The 22,307-nt window shown below is 44.3% G+C and overlaps 1 protein-coding gene across 1 annotated transcript in view; it reads right to left on the bottom strand.

Moving 5' to 3' along the window:
• Positions 1 to 7,166: 7,166 nt before the first annotated feature.
• The window catches only part of FOXO1 (forkhead box O1), a 92,604-nt gene continuing 77,463 nt past the window's right edge, over positions 7,167 to 22,307 (bottom strand). The window contains exons 2-3 of the mRNA XM_027588680.2: positions 11,093 to 12,448; positions 7,167 to 10,629 (exon numbers count right to left, since the gene is read on the bottom strand). Coding sequence (XP_027444481.1) covers positions 11,111 to 12,448 — 1,338 coding nt within the window. The 3' untranslated portion in view covers positions 7,167 to 10,629; positions 11,093 to 11,110. The remainder of the gene's footprint in view (positions 10,630 to 11,092; positions 12,449 to 22,307) is intronic.

Genomic DNA, 22,307 nt, shown 5'->3' with positions numbered 1-22,307 from the left:
AACCCATCCACTTTTCTTAATTATAGTTTTTCCTCCACAAGTCTTAGAACTGTCCTGAGAAAAAAAAACATTGGCTCATGTTGCAAAGAAATATTCAATTCCAACACTTTCCTTGTGTAGGTCAATGACTAGCCCTGCTGCTTTCAAACATTTCGCATTTGGGACTTTTATTCTCCGGAATCCAAAAGATGGCAGAAGGCCTCCCCTGTCGCTCAGGTTGTGACACAGGTACCTGCAGCTCTCTTCCCACACAGGGACAACTGAGACAAAGGCATGCTTCATTTCAAGACACTTGGTCGACCAGCATCTTTGGGGTCCGCTGCTGATTCAAACTTCTTTTTGCTGTCAAATACATTAAGAAATTCTAACCCCAGAGGGAGTATTATCGTCCATAATAAAGACTGAATTTTCATTCACTCAATTCCTATCAGTTTCTCCGACACTCAGATTCAGGAGGGGGTACATGGCTGGGTTTCGAGCCAACTCTTTGAGCAAAGGAAGGTAAACTCAGACTCCAAAAGTATTACACAACAGAGTGCCCAGTCCTGGAAACATTCCGAAGCCTTTTTTTAGTTACCCAGAAATGACAAAGGAAATTCTTTACTCCAGGAAGGTTTGCAGATTGGTGTGGCTGCAAGATCCAAGAATGCATTTTTCTTGTATCTTCCTCCCTATCCCTACTCCTGCCAGTAACCAAGTGACAGCAGAATTATTGCTAGTCATCTATTTTTTGAATCATGTGATTTTCTTACAAAAGACAAGGACAATTGTTGTTTCCAAAAAAAAAAAAAAAAAGGCACATGATGGTTACATGAGATTCCATACAGCTGTTAAATGCTTCCAGCCTGTCCTAGCCAGGGTTTTTGAAAATTATTCATGCTTTTAACAGACTATCAATTATTCAAGACAGAAAACGGAGTCAGAAGGGAACTGGAACCTTAAAGATAACACTAATTTAAGGTATAGCCCATAGGGCTTGAAGAATTTTGAGATCTCATAAGATACATTTACAGGAATAAATGACATTGTCTATTCAGGGTATGTCTTATCACAACTTCAACAGTATTTCTAAACAAAATTGCCAGACTTCAGGAAATGTCTCCTTTTTACCAAGTCTTGGTTTGGTTAGATGTGATGACCTGAAGTAGGAATAACTTTTTGTCTTGTAAAGAAGAAAATTACCTTCCTTTCAAAATATTTTATTTCAAAAAATATTTGAAGACTTCAAATTAATTTCACAATAATATTCTTAAAAATCAGGATGCAAAAATCCACGTATTTTATCCAATTCCATTTGGTAGGGGAGAAGCAGAAGCCACCCAATCCCACAGCAACACTTTTTAAGACAAAAATTACAAATGGCAGCGTTTATGTCTTTTTCAAGGGAGGTTCTGTGAAAACACATCAGCAACTAAGGGTGAACAGTTGCCCCCCACACACACACCTTTTTTCTAAACTGGCACAGGATTGGCACGACCTGTAGCTGCAGACCTGCTAACCCTTCCCGGGGTGGCAGTAATCAGATGCACTGGTACTCTTAACGGCAGTTTTGGAGGGGGGTGATAAACATGAGGAACTGGCTCTGTCCCCTGAGCCCAGACAAAAGCTATACGGAAAGGCAGGGTTTTGCAACATGGGGGGACCACTGGCTGCAAGGAAAGCCAATGATCTCTCACAGGTCTTCCATCATTGGTCCTATCCCTTCTCCCGCCTTTGAGCTTTCCTCGGTTTAAGAGCGCCAATAGCAGTTCCAGACCTGTCAAAATACCTTGGGCTTCCTGGTCTGCTTTTAATTTGTTGGAATGTTGGCAGACGCAGCCTGGCTCAACAAAGAATGCCTTTGGCTGTGTCCAGTGGTCAAGTGTCCAGCTGCTTTAGGCTCACTGGGAGCTTGGTGATGACCCAAGTCAGTTAGGCCTGGCTCCGAGCTTCTCTGGAGGATGGTTACAGGGCTGCCTTGGGAGACTACGGAGGATTATTATTTAGCTAGAGCTCAACACAGCCACGGGTGCATCTTGGGAAAAGGAGCCCTGAAACTCAGCTGACCCACCTGTTCAAGTAACTCCTCTGAGGAGAGGCTGCGGCGGGACTGAAGAGTAGGGAAGGCGTTGAGCTGTACCTCGGTTAAGGAAAGGAGAAAGACAATCCCGATAAACAAATCTTCCAGCATATGAAAACGCTGGAAAGGCGGCTGGGAAAAACCTCATAGGCCTGGGATTAAACAACGACCCTCCAGCCCAAGGCAGCTTCTTCCAGGGGGCCCTGAGTGCTCTCACCCACAGGCAACTCTCGGTACATCCATTGTGCAGGGAGGGCTCCAGGAAGTAGAAACCCAACAGCGGTTATCCACGTATAGTGAACATATAATTAACCACCCAAACCTGAGCCCTTCAGAATGATAAGAGCAGCATTAACAATTATGCCGGGCAAAGTGCCCAAGCCTCTCTCGGGCAAACCAGAATGTTTGGTCATTCCCAATTTCGGGGGCCCCTTCTGGATGCCAGGCATTGGGATGGGGTCTTGACACGGGTCATTCCCCCACTCACGTCAGTATGTAGATCCCTAAGTGACACACCTTGATGAGTCTCAAAAGTGGAAGTGGTGTCCTTTCGCATTCCACTTCCAACTCCAGAACCTTTTTCTTCCACCGGCAAGGTTAAAAAAAACCTCTGCTGATGCGTTATCCGGTTACTCTATTGTGTACCCTTCCTGGTCACGATAACCAGCTGCCACGTGCCTCCTGGTTTCTCCCCCAGACTAAAGGCTCTGGCACTTGAATTTGAAACTTCCTCTGTGCCCCAGGTCCTGCTGCCATTGGCTCTGAAGTCTAATGTGCATGCCCCACGCAACCGCCAGGCCTCATCTTCCCCAGACCTCTTCCCCCTTAGGGCCCGTACCCCATGGCCACTCAGTCACCCAGTGCCCCGACCACACCCTGAGCCTCACCACAACTTCCTGTTCTGTCTCCCCTATCTCCACTCTGTTTGTTCTAGACCACCCAAACTGCCAGTCCTCTAGCGCCTTCATTACGCTGTCAATGGTGTGCTGGTCAATATTTAACCTGCTCTTTGGATACCTGGATGTACTTAAGTTTATTATGAATTTACTGCCGTGAAGGATGTGTAGCATACAATTTACAAATAAGAAAATATACCACACTCTCTATTGTAAATTCTATCGGGCCAATTGATTCCCACAAAATGCTCTCATTGACTTTTGCCAAACTCTTTTATCTGGTGCCAACATATGACAGCGATTCAGCCTGGATTAGATAAATGGACTTGCATCCCAACAGACTCTTTTCTCAATAAATGTATTTTCTCAGTAAATTTAACTGATATGACTTACTGTTAAACTATTTCTTACCTTCATTCAAATTACGTTCATTCAACTGAAACTGTTCGGCTTCAGCGGAGCAGTAGCACGCCATGAAATATTCCCACCAGACAAAAGCCACATACATACCTCAAGAGCAGACAAGAGTACAATGTAGTACGTTAGGATGAAACTCATTAGTGATGCGTTTTGAGCACTTACTACCCTTGTTTTTCTTAATATAACTTACAACTTACTTATAAGTTTACCTAATTTAATTGTAAATACTGGTGGTATTTAAAATTGGCTCTCAATGGGGCATCTGGGTGGCTGTCAGTTAAGCATGAGATCAAGCCCCACATCAGGCTCTGGAAGTGGAGCCTGCTTTTCTCTCTCTTCCTCTCCCTCTGCCCCTCCCCCCACTCCCTCTCTTAAAAAAAAAAAAAAAATCAGCTCTCAGAATCCCTGCAAACGTAAGCACTTCTCACGAACGGGAGGTTCAGGCTCCAATACCTCACTGTGGCCTCCACATCAGGCTTTTCCTGCCCTCCCCTCTCCCTATCACAAAGAAGGACGGTCTAAAAAGAACACAGGGAATTGGCGTCCTCCACAGTCTACTGGGAAAACATGACTGGGGTGAAGCCAAGGTCAAGCAGCCTAAAGGTCTCTCAATTTTCTTTTAGTATGGGACCATGGGAAACTTCTTAAAGACCAGTATCACAACTAGTTTGGATTGGGCACATAACAGGTTTACAACTTACTTACTATTTCTCAAGTTACCAAGAAAAGAAAGGCCTACTGACTCCCTTGGGAGTATCGGTCTGGCCAACTGTCCGCACTCCTCTGCGTAAAAGATGGAAGAGTGCAAATAAGAATGCAGAGCAAAGATGGAAATGAACCAAGTGGCTCTCCCACTCATTCTGCAGGAAATGCTGACCGCCCAAAAGCCCCATTAAGCAAACACATCCCCAAAGCCTACTATTACCTACAGTGACACCAACTCACACGTACAAGGTCTTTCTCCCGGACACAGGAAGCCATCTACAGACATTACCTCATCCTCTAATCCTCACATCAAACCTGGGAGGCAGGTAGTAGAAGGTATCCTCCACTCTCCTTATCTGTGAAGCAATCGCTTCCCAAGCAGCAGAGCAGATCACACTCCGCAAGCCTACCAAGCGTCCCTCACACCAGCACAAACAAGGAATGGGCATCTCTGCTCTCAATCTGCAAACAAGCACTGAAGTGCAGAACAGACCCCCGCTTTATCCCAACGCATCAGAGAGAAAGAAAACTCTGGTTTAAAATGGTCCACTGTGAGCCCTATTCTAAGCAGCTGTCTCAACAAAGCTCATCTCAGTGGGGGCAGCCATTTTCCTATGGTTACAACCCCAAAAATGTTTGCAGAAACTCTAGCAGTACAAGTACCCAACATGGCTCCCAGGCTACCATCTGCAACTTTTTTTTTTTTAAAGATTTTATTTATTTGTTTGAGAGAGAGAGTGAGAGAGAGAGAGCACATGAGAGGGGGGAAGGTCAGAGGGAGAAGCAGGCTCCCTGCTGAGCAGAGAGCCCGATGCGGGACTCGATCCTGGGACTCCGGGATCATGACCTGAGCCGAAGGCAGTCGCTTAACCAACTGAGCCGCGCCCCATCTGCAACTTTTAAGTTCTCTGCGAATTCTGAGAAGTTGGCTGGTGGGGGACTGGAGCTCATGGAAGGAATGAGAGGTAAAGAATGAATATCTGAGCCCTCACAAAGTCGCCCTCTTTCTTCCTGGAGGATGTAAATCCTTACTTTCTACCAGTGGTTTCCAGTGCAAACAAGACTTGCACTTTTGGAAGACAGAAACACGGTAAAGGTACTTACTAATGCCAAGAAATTTCATTAGGCCTTTGAATTCACAGGGGACTGGGAGAAGACAGAATCCTGCCACCAATCAGCTAAGAAAAGTTGGCGCCAATCTCCTTTCCTTCCCTTTCTTAGAACAGACGAATGGATTCTCAATGTGGAGCTTCCCCCCTCGCAGCCATACTGCCAAAGCCAGGCATCCGCACAGCCTCCCCCCACCAGCCACCCACAGTAACTATAAGTTCTCAAGCTTCTGGATGCCCGTGCCACTCTGTAGCTTCCTCCAAGGGCTCCAGACACCTTCAGCTCGCACCACAGCTGTCGTTTCACATCTGGTTTTCTGATGTATCCCCCACTGCTGATGGGACTCGCCGCCTTCTTTCTTTTCTTACACCAGCATACGTACCTTCCTTTCCGTTCCACGGGAAATGTCATTTTCCAGTTTAAAGAACTGGAAAACATCTAGACTCCATGTATGTTATCACCAGTGTAAACTTTTTAAAAGATTTAGTGAGAGCGAGCAGGGAGAGGAGCAGAAGGGGAGGGAGAGGGAGGGAAAAATCTCCAGCAGACTCTGCACTGAGTGCGGAGCCCGACCCCACGACCCTGAGATCCTGACTGAGACACCCAGACGCCCCCACCCATTTTTTACACCAAAATAATGAAATAGCAAATTGGAGTAAGACACCTGCCGTGACTACACCCCCATTCTGGAGGTCACGGTCCAACCCGGCTGCAGGCTCAGGGGCCTGTAATGAGCACAAGCAGATCAAAAGTTCAACGCGCATGTGATGGCATCTAACTCAGACACTGCCACTTAGCACGATACATCTCTCAGAGCAGCCCTCCACCTACCTAACCACTCCAACCAGTGTACCTTTACCTAGCACAGCACAGCCAGGGGCCAGCTCAAACATGACGAGACAATAGCTGAGGCAAAGTCCTTCAGGGTGGCAGGTTCACTGGTCAAGAAACAATCCTAGGTACACATCCTGATTTTACCATCAGCGGTCTGCTCACAGCGGGGGCTATGTACGGCCTGAGAAGTTTCTCCTTTTACGTTAAGCACTGAGCTCCAGCCCTGAGATCCATCCGGGGAATCTTCCTGCTGCATCGCTTCCTCTCATCAAGTGATGTTAAAACTTGGGAACTGGTCTCAATAAACGACACAAGATGCAGGATTTTGTGTATACGCACGGAGGGTTATGAAAGGAGACTGCTGGCTTGAGTTCTGACAGCACCATCAGGGCACTTCTCTGCATTTGGGCTAGATCAGTTTTCCCAAAGTGATCTGTGCAGGAGCCCCAGGGCCTGGGAGTAAATGCTTTTATCTGTTCTACACTCTGGGCTTTCCGACTATCATGTGTTTTTAAAGGAAGGGTTCTATTTGCTAGAAGGGAAACAAACCAACCAACCCTGAAAGCTGGACTGACCTTCTGGTGTCTAAACACATAAACATCAGAATAACCTATCTCCTTGTTGCTACTCTCATTCATTCACTTGCCTTGTAAATGAGTCAGGAGCAAGGAGACCACACTTTGTCCTGGTTTCAAAATGCATTTTAACCATGTTAATCTAATCCTAGCTCATTCCTCAGGCATCTTCTGAATAAAGCAAACATATAAACCTCCAATCCGTGGCCACTTAAAGGAGGACACAATCCTCCCCCTTCAGCAAGGAGTGTAAGGTGGGGACAGGAGCCACGTGTGGCCCCGGGAGCCACTGCTCCCCGCACCCAAGCCAGTGCCTGCTCGGCACCCTCCTGGCCAGGACTCTCCTAACTTGCCCTTCAGTTTTTACTTTAGCACAGTCTATTCCGACATGAGATTTAATATGCCTAGGAATTACTATACAGGATGTAGTTTTCAAACATTCCAAAGATGAAGTACTCCGAGGTCATTTATTATCAAGAATTTTACTTGTTCAACTCTTGGGGCTTCAACTCTTTAGAGTTGCCCCTCCCTGCCCTCCCCCCACCCCCACCAAGAGAAATACCAGATTTGAAGACACCATGGCACTGTGGCTCACAAGGTTTGACTCAACCTAAATATTAAAAAAGAAAACCACTAATAAAGAGCTTATTCTGCACAATTAGGAAAGAAAGACACCAAACCATTTAAACATAATTTATGTACATTTATGGCTTTATACAATAATAGCAAAGATTGTTCTTGTGTCTGTAAGTACATCAGCATCATCAGGCACTTCTCAGAGAGTATCGGAACAGGAACATGGAATCCGCGCTGTTACTGAACTCGAGTAGTGAAATGCAGGAGGGCACGGCCGCGTCCTGACAGGACTCCCCTGGCCACACTGCCAGGCTGTGCGCACCACCCTCAAGGAGGAGGCCAAGAGTAATGCAAGGCTGTTTTGTTTGCATAAACCACATTGCATTTTTTAATGAATGATTACTCCCAAACCAAAACCACAAGAGAAACTTCTCATTTAAAAGTCAGTTATAAATTAAGCACTCTTAAGAGCTGAATGTGAGAATTTCAAGTAAGTCTGGGGGAGGAGAGGGGTGTTGGTAACATATACCCAGCAGTTGGACAAGTCCAAATTGTATAACTTTGGAAAACTTTTTTTCCCCCGTTTTAAGCATCCTTCTTCTCTTCTTGGTACGTTCCATTGATTTACTGCCCACTGGGATACAATATATGCTAATTAATTTAGACTCTGTCAGTTTGTTGAAGCGGAACTTTGCAAGTAATGCATCTATTACCTAAATATATTCCATACATCTATATTACGGAAACAATATTTTATATTTAAAATATCAGAATAGCTCTATAATACAATATGCTTTTAATAACAGTACAAACCAGAGGAAATAAATCAAACAAGGCTGCATAGGTGATATCATTTGCACATTTCACAAAGCAATCATGTACAATAACTGATATACTAATTACTCCAGAAAGTCAGTATTCGTACAGAAAAAGAAATACCAGAGGTCACATAATGTTTGTTTTCAAAATAGACAAGGTGTCTTTCACTGGACTTCACTGTACCCCAGAGAGATACCCAAGATTCATGTCAGAATCTCAACACAAGGAGAAATCTGAAGGGGAAAAAAAAAAAAGATATTTACACAGACTCAGGAGGAAGAAACATCTTTTTAAAAAGTTACTCTAGGATGTAGTAAGATTTTAAGAGCGATTTCAGCTGTAGTTGCCTCTTTAATGAACAAATGGGGGGGGGGCTCTCAGGCTCGTCGTGTGAGGGCATGAGAGGAGGAAAGAAGGTGAGCATGGCAACAGGAATGGGAACCCGAGGACTCTGGCACCGACAAGTTCTATCACATATGCAGAAGGCACTGCTTAGAGGAACAAGAGTTTCCAAAACCAGACATATTTTGGAGTGGCCAACAGTGAAGATAGTTGGAGAGGAGGCTATTTAATGAATTTTCAAAATAGCAGAAGTCACAGTGGGAAGCTTTACAACAGAGCTGGCCTCCTATAGGAAATCTTTCAAGAACACTTGTGTTCTTGTTAAACATGTAGGAAAAACCAAGCCAACAGATCCGCAATTCACATGCAAGACAAAGCAAGTGTGATCCAGGCTAAGTACACAGAAAGAAATCAAAGCCTTCTCAAGAAGGCAAGAGGAACATTTTCATACACCTGCTCCTTTTATTGTGCTGACTTAGGGCATTCCACATGACTTGAAAATACTGAGGGGCACAAAGCCAATTAACCTGGTCTGTTAGTTAGAGGTAATTGCAAAATATTAAAACATGATGCAGAATTATAGTTTAGGTTGCTAAAGGCTAAAGAAATTCTCCAATTTTTAATTTACACTGAGAGCTTTTAAAATAAATTCAAATATGCAACTTACAGCTGGTTTGTCGGGTTTTCAAATTAATTGCCCCAATCTTTAAACAAGCTCTAGTTCCCTTTGGTAGCCATCTGCACTCAGGGACACAAAGCATTCTGCAAATTAGTAAAGTCCTATTTTAAATTTTCCTCTTTCCACCTAAATTTCCACAGTGTGCTACGTAATCTGCAGGACAGAAGGGACAGAGGGATGAAGTGTGAGTCTTAACATAATCCTTCGAGGCAGATGTACAAAACCAACCTCCACCTCCACCTCCACAAATAAGAGCACAGAAGTACGAAGGGAAACATTTGCTGAAGCTCAACTCAAAAAGGTTGAGTTAATCAAAACTCCCAGTTTTGAGAGAGGAGCATGGTTTTAGATGCAGGACTCCCTTTCTGATCCACAAACATCACGAGGCCCCTCGGGAGTAACTGACACAACACAGCACACAGGCATCTATCAGAGGACTCAATGCTCTGCGACGTACTCAGTTCACGGGATAATAGGAGCAGATGGAATTTCTTTCAAATACACACATAAAAAACGTATTAAGTTCTCCTACACATGAAACGCAAAATGTCCATAACTATACACCGCCCTCCTGCCAAAACAGAGCCAGAAACGTTGAGTATGCAAGTACTAATTACAATGATTTTAAGATTAGTCAGGAACAACACCGAGTAGCATCCCAAAGTGTACAAACCAGTTAAACACGTATAAAATTAGTACTAATCCAGTTAGAAATACAAAATGAAAATTATGGATGCTGCCTCAAATATCTGGGATTCCACAAATTTACAAGCAGACTATGTAACAAAGTAGACTCTAGTTTTAAGAAAACATTACAGTTCAGTATCTATTCCAAAAATGATCTCAAGTCCCAACGATAACATCAAAAATCATTTATCTGGAAATTAGAACCATTTAAATGTTTGTACAAATTTGCAAATAACAAAATAAACAAACAAAAAAATAGAAAAGACCTGTACAAGGCTGGCATTTAATCTGTTTTTCCCCCAAAGGTGTTTGACAAGTCCATGAATTCAGCAGACTGATAACAGGCTATTGGTTCTCATGTGAATTGTGTGGTTGTGTGAACAGGCCCAAAGCTGTTCCATGGAGGCGCAGGATGGAGAGCTTGGTTCTCTGTGGTTCGTCTGTTCAGCAGAACACAGGTAGTACAAACAAAAGTTTAACTTATCAAAGACATGAGACCATCACAGTATTACAAAAAGAGTATAAACTTTCCTTGGACCAAATGGATATTAAAAAAACAAAAACAAAAACAAAAACACACAAATACAATTCCGTAGCTACTGCTTATGTACAAAACTTGAAAGCACACCAGGATCCGACGTCTTTTCTGCAATTATATGGTGTAGTGAGTTTGGCACTTCATTGTAATGAAAATTTCCAATGGCACAGTCCTTATCTACAGCAGCACATAACCTGCAAACATCGGGCAAACATCCTGTACAGGAAAAGTGTCTTCGCTGCCAAGTCTGACGAAAGGAAAAAAGAAATGCTTTTTTTTTTTCTTTTTTTTTTTTAAATCAAGAAACGAAAAGGAGGGGTGAAGGACATCTTTGGACTGCTTCTCTCAGTTCCTGCTGTCAGACAATCTGAAGTACTTTTAAGTGTAGCCTAGAAAAAACACACAATGAAAATACAGCCAAATTAAAATCAATTCAATTTAACATATTAGAGTGACAGATATACTTGGGCGGGGGGGAGCTTTCTCAAACAGCTCCAAAATCATTCAATGGGGGAAAATTCTATTTAAAAAAAAAACAAAACAAAACTGCAGTATTTGATTTGTATCAAACATATTCATTTATTGAAGAGCTACTAAAAAGATGCAGCCATCTAACTGTCAAAAGAAAATCTTTAAAGCAGTCAAAGGAAGCTTCCTTATGCTTAAGCTCAAAAAAAAAAATTTATGAGCTGCAAAAGGGGCAGAGAACGCATGATAAAAGATGCCTCTCGGCAAGGAACAGGCAGCTGACATCAGAAAAGTCGCAACTATGGAAGATATATGGCAAGTTACTGTGTTCCTCTATTTTAAGCTCTGGCTTCAGAAGGTCTTTTGACATTGGGGTGATCTTACCTGTTCACTAACTCACTCTTAGCCTGACACCCAGCTATGTGTCGTCGTCTTGACGCTGTGCGGGAAGCTTTGGTTGGGCAACACATTGTCAAAGTTAAAATCCAAAGTATCTCCATCCATGAGGTCGTTCCGAATGATGGACTCCATGTCACAGTCCAAGCGCTCAATAAACATGCCATCCAAGTCACTGGGGAGCTTCTCCTGGTGGAGAATGCCCATCCTGCCATAGCCATTGCAGCTGCTCACTGAGGAATAGGCCCCTAGGGTGTTCATCTGCATGGGGTGGGACAGAGGCACTTGTAAAGCTGTCTTCACTGGGGCCAAACGGTTCATACCCGAGGTGTGGGGCATGGTGTTGACCGCGTGGGGCAAGGCACGCCCATTAACTGCAGATGTTGGCTGGGTATGGCCAGGGTGGGTGTGGGAGCTGGGGTTCATCATTTTGTTATGAGATGCCTGGCTGCCATAGGTCGACATGACCGAATTAGGGCCCATCAACACATTCTGACCAAGGACCCGGCTGTTGGGTTGGGCGACCCCAGGATCAACTGCTGTCATAATATCATTATGGGGAGGAGAGTCAGAAGTAAGCAACTCCTTCAAGAGTCCCGGTGCACAGTTATACTGATTCATACCTCCATAGCTCGATTTGTTGTCCTGAAGTGTTTGCATAGGCATCTGGGGCAAAGGGCTCATGCTGGACTGGCCGTATGTATATTTTTGGTAGTTTGGGCTGGGTGAATTCAGACTGGTGTTTGGCGGTGCAAATGAGTAGCATGGTGTCTGCTGCATCATGGTGCCAGGTGAAGACTGGGTTGAAACAGTTAATGGCGTTGGCGATGAGAGAAGGTTGAGATTATCCAAAAGATTTTCCATATTTTCAGGATTGCTTATCTCAGACAGACTGGGTAGAGTAGAAGCCATCTTTGCAGCAGATGGTGGGTACACCATAGAATGCACATCCCCATCTCCAAGATCATCCTGTTCGGTCATAATGGGAGAAAGTCTCCCACTAATAGTACTAGCATTCGAGCTAGTTCGAGGGCGAAATGTACTCCAGTTATCAAAGTCATCATTGCTGTGAGAGCCAGGGCTTGCAGGCCACTTTGAAAACTGAGATCCTGGGCTGTCCCCAGCACCCTCCTGGCCAGCCTGGAGGGATGCTTTTTTCTTAGCAGCCCGGCCCCGGCTCTTAGCAAATTTACTGTTGTTGTCCATGGAAGCAGCTCTTCTCCGGGGGGATTTTCCACTCTTGCCTCCCTCTGGATTGAGCATCCACCAAGAACTTTTTCCAGTTCCTTCATTCTGCACACGAATGAACTTGCTGTGTAGGGACAGATTATGGCGAATTGAATTCTGTAAAGCAAAACATCATGTTAGAAACACAATACTTCTCCAGTTGGAATACTATTTGGTACAGACAGATAGATGGGAAGACAAGTAAAAAATTGTTAAAGTTTGTGGTACAGATTTCAACCCATACAGTTACACCCACATGGGTTCTGAACTCCACTATAAAAGAGCTCAAACCAGTGTAAGAGAAATAGTATCTTATCTTAAAAACAGTATCTGTATCTTAACGTAATGAGGGGACAAAATTAAATAAGCACTATTATAGACATCTTTTATATAGCTATATTTTATAGGGCAATTACAGGAACTGGTTTTAAAACCACTTAAATTTTTGCTTGGCTACAATGCTATGCAAATAGCACTCTGTAACAAAGTGCTATCAAAAACCCTTTCCATTCTATCACCCCTAAAACTACTGCCAATTCTCTTCAGATTGCACATATGCCATTTACACAAGTGAGAAGTTTTATATTACTGGGCCCACATGATTATGGAAAAGAAAGAAGTGAAGCAGGGTATATTCTTAGTTAAGAATTAAAAGCCTGAAAACTAGTAAGACCTAGATTCCTTTCTACTTTTCAAGTCCATTAGGCAAATATAGGTGAATACAAGACAAACAGGATATTTCTCATTTTAGAAAGTTGAACTGCCAAAAAGGGAAATTTTAAATTCCAGTGTTGTTGGGGCACCTGGGTGGCTCAGTCGTTAACGTCTGCCTTCGGCTCAGGTCATGATCCCAGGGTCCTGGGATTGAGCCCCGCATCGGGCTCCCTGCTCCACAGGAAGCCTGCTTCTCCCTCTCCCACTCCCCCTGCCTGTGTTCCCTCTCTCGCTGTGTCTCTGTCAGGTAAATAAATAAAATCTTAAAAAAAAAAAATTCCAGTGTTGTTCACCACCCCCCTTCTCTCAAAAATAACCAGTAGTGTGCGCCAACTGACTCAACATCAGTCACTGCATCTGAGGTCAAGCTCTGTCCAAAAGACCCCCTGGGTCAGGGGAAGAAGTGGTGGGCAGTACAAAGAGCTCTAGGCTTCAGCCGCTAAGTATAGGTGCTCCATGACTAAACTGTGCCACGTGTATACCTAACATAATCAGTAAAGAAAATCAACTTAACTTTGGGAAACTGCTTGGCCCCTAGATGCCTCAAGCTTCCTTATCTGTAAAACAGAGATAAATAATAAACCCATTTACGGCTAGGAGAGGAATTAAATGAGATAGAGTTTATAAAATGTTCAATGGTGGGGCACCTGGGTGGCTCAGTTGGTTAAGCGACTGCCTTCAGCTCAGGTCATGATCCCAGGGTCCTGGGATGGAGCCCCGCATTGGGTTCCCTGCTTGATGGGAAGCCTGCTTCTCCCTCTCCCACTCCCCCTGCTTGTATTCCCTCTCTTGCTGTCTCTCTGTCAATTAAATAAATAAAGAAAATCTTGAATAAAATAAAAAAATAAAATGTTCAGTGGTGCCTGGCACATGGTAAGCGGTCACCAAGAAGTAGGTACCAGATCCCAACTTGGGGGGCACAAGGATATCGCCAACCCGAGTCCTGCTCCCCTCTTCCTATTTACTGGGGGTGTGGGTAGGAGTTTAGCCATATTACAAACACACACCCACAACTCCAAACATACAGGAGGCCAGATAGTCTCAAGCTCCAGTAAAAGCAGCAAGGCCAGACTGCAAACAAGGAAGCCCCAATCTGATTCCTCTACTGGACACACGGTGAGACTGCCAGCATCTGGAGAGCCTCTGGGACATACGGAAAAGGGACTCCAAGGGACTCCTGTCCCCAGTCTTGTAGCTTTTTGCTCCCCATACAGAACAGGGCAAGAGTAGACCCTTACTAGCTGCACATTCAGCAGCCTCTGTCATCAGGGCCCTGAGCCCAAGGCCAGGAGCAGGATTCTGGGTGTCACCGTGATTCCCAAGCCTTCCCTGGCACCCTCGGCCAACTGGGCCCCCTGGACCTCTGTGGCCCCTCTCCCTGACCACGAAAAGGCTCTGGCTGGATCTGTGGTCACCCAGGGATGCAGCCACAATGCCCACAACCTTTTGCCATCCATGTGGGATGTAATGATGCTTTGAGTGCCAATCGCTGCACCAGAAAAAGCCTTTGCACAGCAGGACAAGGCCAGGGCCTCAACAAAAACCATGAATTCACGTTCTCTCTTTTTAAAAAGAGATTGAAAACAGAAAAGAAAAATAAATCTCCCTTCCTAAAAAGAGATGCAAAAATCTGAGTAGAGTGAGGCTGGACAGCCAGGGCTGAGAAATCCGTATTTCAAAATGCCCTCTGACCCTCTGTACTACATTCCACCCAAGAATTGCAACAGAGCAGCGACGTGACGAGCCCTTCTGCCAGGGCATACAGCGAGTGCAGGGCAGACTCACAGCCCTGAACGGGGGCTTCCGGGCTGGATGCGGGGCAGGTGTGTGAGTGGGTGGCAGGCAGGTTTCTCTTGTTCCCTAGACTTTCCTCTTCCTTCCCACCTCTTGACCTATCCCCAACTCAAGACAAGCTTTGAGGAAGACTTTAAGTACGTACAAGAACCCCTAAAAGAGGCCAAAGACTACATTTCTCCAATGGCCTATTTCATTCCCGGAAGAGTCTCCAAACCCTACTGAAGGATCTTAAACACACACACCTATGTATGCTCCCAAGAGCATACAGCCTCCTCTCCTGGGCCCACTAGCACCAGCAAACCAAGTTCTAAATTCCTCCTGAAAAAGGGGCAGGCCTGTCCCTGGGGTAGACCTGGAAGGGAGCCGAGTGCTCTGACCCTATGACATGTTCTATAGGCTGAAAGTCTGGACGTTTGCACAATATTCCATCATGACTATCTTGTTCTTGGAACACAACAGACACCCAGATAAGCCACGATGAAATCTCTGGAGGAAAGGAAGCTTGACTCCTGTCCCTGTCACATTTAGTTAGTGATAAAGGGGGAGGATCCCCCTAGACGATGGCTTCCTGTCTGCACTGACTGGTGGAGGGTGGTGCAGCTCTACAACACACATAATTAGATCAGTTCATCTGTAACTGCAGTTAGGGGACATTTTTAATAAGACTGCAGAACGTGTAATGATAAAATCTTCAAAAAGTTCAGGAAGCATTCAACTAACTCAGGTGGGACATACGCTAACTCACTACTCAGACTTAGACTTAACCCCCTCCTCCAAAAAGGGGGTCCAGAGCAATCCCATACTTATCAAAACATCACGCTCCATATTTTCTAAGAGGACATTTCAGGTCGCTCTTTGAGTAACAGAGCTGTCTTCTAACTTTGCCAACAATTAAAAAAATTTTTTTCCAAACAGGAAAAGGTTTGCTGTGCAGGGCTTGTTACAAAAATTCCTGTTTTTCATACAGCCAGCAGGGCTCTGGTAGGCGGGGGAGGGCAGGGAGGGGCACAAAGAGGTAAATCTTGTAAAAATGTGTGCTGCTATTAATGGTATTATGTCTGCAGATCCCTGCAGGGCACAGTCACGGCTGCAGGGAACTGCAGTTCTCCCGTGAACTCTGCGCAGAGCCACACGCGACTGTCGGTGCTTGAAGATACTCAGTTCTTGAACTATGAACAAAATAGTACCTGAGGAACGAGGCAGGCTGTGAAGACAGAAAACTCAGGCACTGTAAGCCACTTACCCAAATCCTGAGTTTTTACATGACGCCATTAGGGTTTTTTTCCCCCACATCAGCAAATTTCCTCTCCACCAGCTGTATTTCTCTGCAGCCTGGGTTTTTTACTAATACCAAGCTGGATTTCCTCTGCACATACCCTCTCTCTGCAACCTGCTCCCTGATTGTACCCCAAGCAAGGCAGCACGTTCTTCTTGGAAAGCCTGACCCAAGGAACCCAGTGGGTCGTGTCGGAGGCAGGAGGAGCTGCACAAGGTATGTGCTTGCTCGTTCAGCCTGCTTCTAACTCCCAGGTGTTCGATTTCATGAGATCTTTGGATTCCAAGTAGCTTAAAGGGTAAGGGCTGAAGTACGTTTTTTATTTCCTAATCTGAAAGCCCCTACACACATACACACGCTCTGCACACAAGACAAATTCAATGAATGGTGACTGACATCCCAAACACATCACAGGGAAGATGTAATGTCTTACACATCTTTTAACCATCTGTTCATGTACCAATTCATGCCAAATAACGTTTACTGGGACCTATTTTGTGCAAGGTGCAGGAAAGGACAAGAGAAGGAAGCAGGCAGAGTCTGCCTTCTAGGTGTTTTATGATCCACCTGGGGCAAGAACAAGTCCACCTAAATGGCCACTTGGGACAGAAAATGATGCACAAACAACTGTCCAAGAGCACTGACATTTTCCTGCCAAAGGTCACCACCCCACCTCCTCCAACTTTTCTCTCAGCCCAAATGTCCCTTTCTTCTGGAACCATCCCATCCTATGGCTCTCTAACACAGGACCTTGTTTACTCACCACAATTAGGATTCAGCTATGTGTGGTCCCTTGGGGGAGTGCCTGGCTCCCCACTACACTGTAAGCTGCATGAGCCCAGGACCTGGTCTGTCTTCTCGTACACTGTATCCTCACAGCTCCATCACCAAGAGGCACTCAAGTATCTGTTGAATGGATTAATAGGTTCTACATTTACAGGGTTGTTGTGGAGATGAAATGAGATAACACATGTAAAGTGCTTACCTCAATATTAGCTGTCATTATTAGAATAATGGCATCTATAAAATAACACGTCTGTGTTTTAAAGACTTATCTGTATTATAACCATTTTATTTATGATCATACCTTGCACTGTTGCCACTAACACAAGGCTTTTACATGTCAGGTACTGGAAAAATAGACCAATTCAGGGTAAGAGATAAGATGTTTTCTCTCTGCACTAGATAGTGTCTCGGGTGCTGTGGACAGATGTTAAGAAGGACTTCAGATACCAAAGCTGGTGTATCACTACCCTTGCCGGTGTCACGAGAACCCTGAAGTCTTCTCAAGGTGTTGCCTTGGAGCCTTGCACGTGGGCATCACGCACGGCTGTGGGCTCGCCGCACTCCGCAATCAGCCGGCGCGTGATGGGGTAGGCAGTGGCAGGGATTACACAGGCCACAGTCAACAGACCACAGTCTGGTATCTCCTGGGGGGGAGGGGGGGGGTTACGACTGAGCCCTGCTGTTCTGCCTCCCTCCCTGGCTGGAAGAAGCTAGGCTCTGAGGCTGGCCCCTAGATGCCCTGAAGACACAAGACAGGAACTGCCCCTCCCCAGGATGCTCCCAGCCCTGCTGTCTAAAGCAATATCAGAGAGCCACTGAAGCACAAGCAAGAAGAAACCTTCATACCTTTCATTTACTTTTAAGTTTCTTGACTCATTTTTAAATCTATATTTGCAAATGTTATATAATGTATGCAATGTACTGTTATAGTGCAAATGAATAAATGTAACATCGGAAAGGGTATGTGATTCTTACAAAAACATTTAGAGACCCCTAGTCTATTACAGTAGGCGTCTAATCTACCAGAAACCTGAACAAAGAAAATCTAGAGTCAAGTCTAGCAAACTGTGTGGCCCACCAGACCTGAGTTGAAGAAACGGTCTGTTCTAGCCCTTGGTTTGCATCTCTCCTCCCCTGCCCTGCCCCAGGCTCCTTCCTGACCACTTCTCTGTCCCCTGGACCCTCATCACCCTGAATTCTGCCATCTGACTCGAGCTGCCAGCTTGGCTCCATCTAGCCTGTCCATTGTTGTGCGTGGAGACCACCACCTCTCAGCCATGGGTCTTGCCATCCCTCCACTTTTTTTCCTGGTTGGCAGTTCTAAGACTACTCTGGTTTTTGTGTTTAACCCAAAAATAAAACAAAACCATCAACTTAAGCTGGCCTTCATACTTTAGGTCTGAATTTTACTTTACACACAAATTGCTTTTAAAACCTCATCTGATTCCACACTTGGAAGATCCCTATAAGGCAGATATTACTGAACCTGTTTTAGAAATGGAAAAACTGAGGCTCAGAAAATGAACTGTACAACTAGGACTCAGACCAAGGTTTCATGAGTCTGCACGTAGACTCACTGCTGCCGGCTAGAAAAACCACCTCCTGGGCTTCATCGTTAAGAATCAAAAGAACATACTTAAGACTAAGGTTATATGAATGCATCTCGAGGGAGTGGAAATAATTCTGCTTACAAATACTAGTTTACAAAACTAATTTTCTGCCTCACTGGATAATAAATTTACAAAATAGGATTTGCTTCGATTCTAAGGGGTTACTCTTTCTGGCAAGAAACCATAGCAGCTGAAGTGTGAACTTCAGGTATGAGCATCGCCCTGGGGAAAGCATGCGTAAGGAGGCTGTGAGGACCCACAGGAAAGTGGAGTGGCCCCAGAGGCCCCTGCAGCCTAGCGCTGCCCAGCACCCTGCCACCGGGTGGGCGTAAGCAACAGTGACCAAGTCAAACAAAAAGAACTTCAAACTAAGACGCTGGAACACATGACTAAATGAACTTGTTGTTCTAGAAATTCTAGAAATTCTTTCAAAATGCTAGACAAACTAGATTTTTCCAAAAGCATTTTATCTAATTTCTGTGAACGCTGTCAATGCCTGCAATTGTTTTGCGGACTCCCAGCGTGGACCCGACTCCCTCCTCCTGCTTCCTCTCTCTTACACCGTCTCTTCCTGCACTTCAACGAGTGAAAACAAACTAAGGAGAAAGTCGGAATAATCTCTATTCAACAGAGTTCCCATTAAAGTTGCTAATAAAACAACTTTGTAAAATAATCCATTTTGCTTGCAAACAGAAGGAAAACGTGACCGTTGGCCAATTGTTCTTTTTACAAGTGATGTCAATAGACACACTATCAATAGACAGCATATAGATTGAAGTTTGAAAAGTGTTGTAATAGAAGATCTGCTGTGAATAGCTAATCTGCATGCTTACACATTAGGCTCCAGCAGCATTCAGCTCTTCTTCCAAAAGGCTGGTATCCTTGCCCAGGAACTGGTCCTTGCCTGGACACCAAACGATCCCATAGGCCACTCTCACCCCAGGTCTGCACTGAGGACTCAGCTTCTCCAGTGAGCCCAGGGCTGTGAAGAAAGGACTCACAGCCTCATAAAATTTGCAAACTAGAAGGCAATGGGAAGGTCAACTGGCCTAATGCCCCCATTTCATATTACGGAAAAGAGAGTTTGGAAAGATTAAAATGCAGATGAAAAATTTATGAGTGTTCATTTACAAAAAGCAGAAGCACATGGGGCTTTATTCCTAGAAGAAATGTAAAACAAGTATGAAGAACGTGCAATGTCCCTCCCCTAGCCAAACCAGTTCTTACAGCTATAGATTCTCAAATGGCTATAGATACACATTTAGCTCTAAACAGCTTTCTCTCTGACTCAAATCATTCCAAAGAAGGAAAATATGACTACATTAAAGAACCTCCAGCAAAAAAAGCATGTGGGAGATTATGCTCTCACATAAAACACCAAAAAGACAAATTTAAGAACTCATGAGCACCATGAGAAGTTTCACATTTGTGGGGAAGCACACAGAGGCAGAACCCAGGGTCAGGCTGACTGCGGGGCCACCTTGAGTGAGTGCCTTGATCTCACGCAGCCCCAGTCTCGCCATTTGTGAATCAGTAATTACACAGGATTGTTACATAGGATGCTTAGGGACTGAACAGCAGCATGTATATGGAAAGCACTTAGTGCACCCCTGGACACAAAGCTGAGGAAATAAAGGTTGGCTATTTTGTGATAGGAAGCAAAGGGATACATAAACAGGAATTTTAAAGCTATCATGAATGGTTACTACTTGATTAAAAACCATTCATCACAAACTTCCTGTTTAACAGGCTGCCAGCCCTTCCTCAGACTTGTTTCCATGTCCTCACAACTGAACTGCAATCTTTCCCTTACAGAAAAATTGTTTTCTCCCTTAAGAAGATTTTCAATGCAAAAATGTGATTTAACTAGTGTGTTCTGTTGGCTTTTTGGATGACCTATGTCAGAACACATGTGTGTCTACGAGGTTGTTCAAGGAGGAGACAGAGTGATGACAGATTCTATTCAGGAGGGCAATTATTAGAACAGTGCTCTTTCTCATTTCTTCTCACACACTACTTACTGCCATTTACCTGGCTGAGAACAAACCCTATGAGAGCCATGAAAAGGTGGGCGATTTCAAGAACATATTGCAGGACGAAGTATTTGGTAAAAAGGTGAGCTACAAGTGAATGGGACCATGATACTAGGAAACAAAGAGGGAAAACAGAGGCACCCCCAGCCTCGAAGGAAGAGCAAAAAGAAACCTTGCAATGCAGAAAACAGATGATGATCCGAGGATGCAAGATGATGCTTGCCTGATCTTTGATAAGCTCTCATATTAGTCAAAAGCCTAAATATTTCAGAATAACATGCCAGCCAACAACCTCCCTGGGTAGGGTTTAAAAAAAAATCTCCAGGGACAGAACAGAAAATTTACTTAATGATATCAAAACTATCACAAGCTTTTATTTTTCAGAAGGTCATAACCAAAAAGAAGCACAGTGTTTCCCCTTGCTGTGTCTTACAGCAAAGCCCCATATCAAAGAAAGCTACTGTTTTATGAAAGAAAGGGTAAAGCCCTTAATTTTCAAAACATGAAAAGGAAAGTCCTTCCTGTACCATTTAACGCCCCATGCTTCACACACCATCAGAAACCAGAAACGCCAAGACAAAATTCCAAAAAATGCAGGTAAGATTGAAACCTTAGATACAGATACAAGCATCTTTCCTCATGTTCCAGATCACGAGGCATTTATCTTAATCACTCTCCCTCTAGGACTTCCATAAAAGTTGTTAATACGGACCCCTGTTTAAGACAAGTCTAGAAAACAGAAACTACCTCATGCTGTCATACACTTAGGCCAGATCACATTGCCACAAAATCCAACAAGGCCAACCTCAAATGAGTGTCATCCACCCTGGCTAATTAGGTCCTAGTGGTGGATAAAGAGAGACTAAATTTCATTTAGTTAGAATTCTCTTGTGTGTGTGTGTGTGTGTGTGTGTGTGTGTGTGTGTGTGTGTGTGTGTGTGTGTGTGTGTGTGTGTGTGTGTGTGTCTTTAAGGGATCTGTAGGCTAACTAAGGATTTCAACATGGAGTTTGTTTCTCTTGGGATTAATTTAGTTTCTTTGCAGCATGTAGGCATACTTGGCAACCCTTTAACTCACTCACCTCCTTCCCCAGGGAGGAATACAGACCAGGCACTGCCAAGTCCACAGCAAAGAGCTTCAACTCCCCATTCTGCCCATTTAGGTGACCTAAAGGAACCCATCCTTTCTGAAACTTCTATTTTCAAGATTTATTTCTGAGTGCACTGCGGAGCCCGACAGGCGCTCAGTCTCATGACCCTGAGATCATGACCTGAGCAGAAATCTAGAGTCAGACACTTAACCGACTGAGCCACCCAGACGCCCCTGAAACTCCAATTTAATTATCTGCTCAGAATATGGACTTTTTGCTGCTCCTAATGACTGCCTCAGACAAATAGGGCCGTACCACAGCATAATGTTAAAAGGGAACTATTTGTTGCAGAAGTGATCCTGCTGTTTCTTAATGAAAATTTTTGTCCATTTTATAGGCCATACCATTTTTCTCATCCTCAGTGGCTCTATAAATGCTTTGCTTTACAACACAATTAACTACCTCTGTATTTGGCTACCAGAAGAATAACTATTGGTGTATTTGACTACCAGAGTAAGGTAAAACAAAATAAAAACAATGAACACTTTAGAAGTTTTTTTCTTCTGATGAATAGCTCAAATTAGGCATAAAATGAAACACAGCACATAAGAGTTTCATCAATTTTCAAGTTTCCTAAAGTTATTAAAGGATCAAAGTGAACGTTAAAATA

This window comes from Zalophus californianus, chromosome 3 (genome assembly GCF_009762305.2).
Source record: "Zalophus californianus isolate mZalCal1 chromosome 3, mZalCal1.pri.v2, whole genome shotgun sequence".
NCBI classification, from domain to species: domain Eukaryota; kingdom Metazoa; phylum Chordata; class Mammalia; order Carnivora; family Otariidae; genus Zalophus; species Zalophus californianus.
The sequence above is the reverse complement of the archived record's forward strand: the minus strand, read 5'-3'. Positions and strand labels throughout refer to the sequence as shown.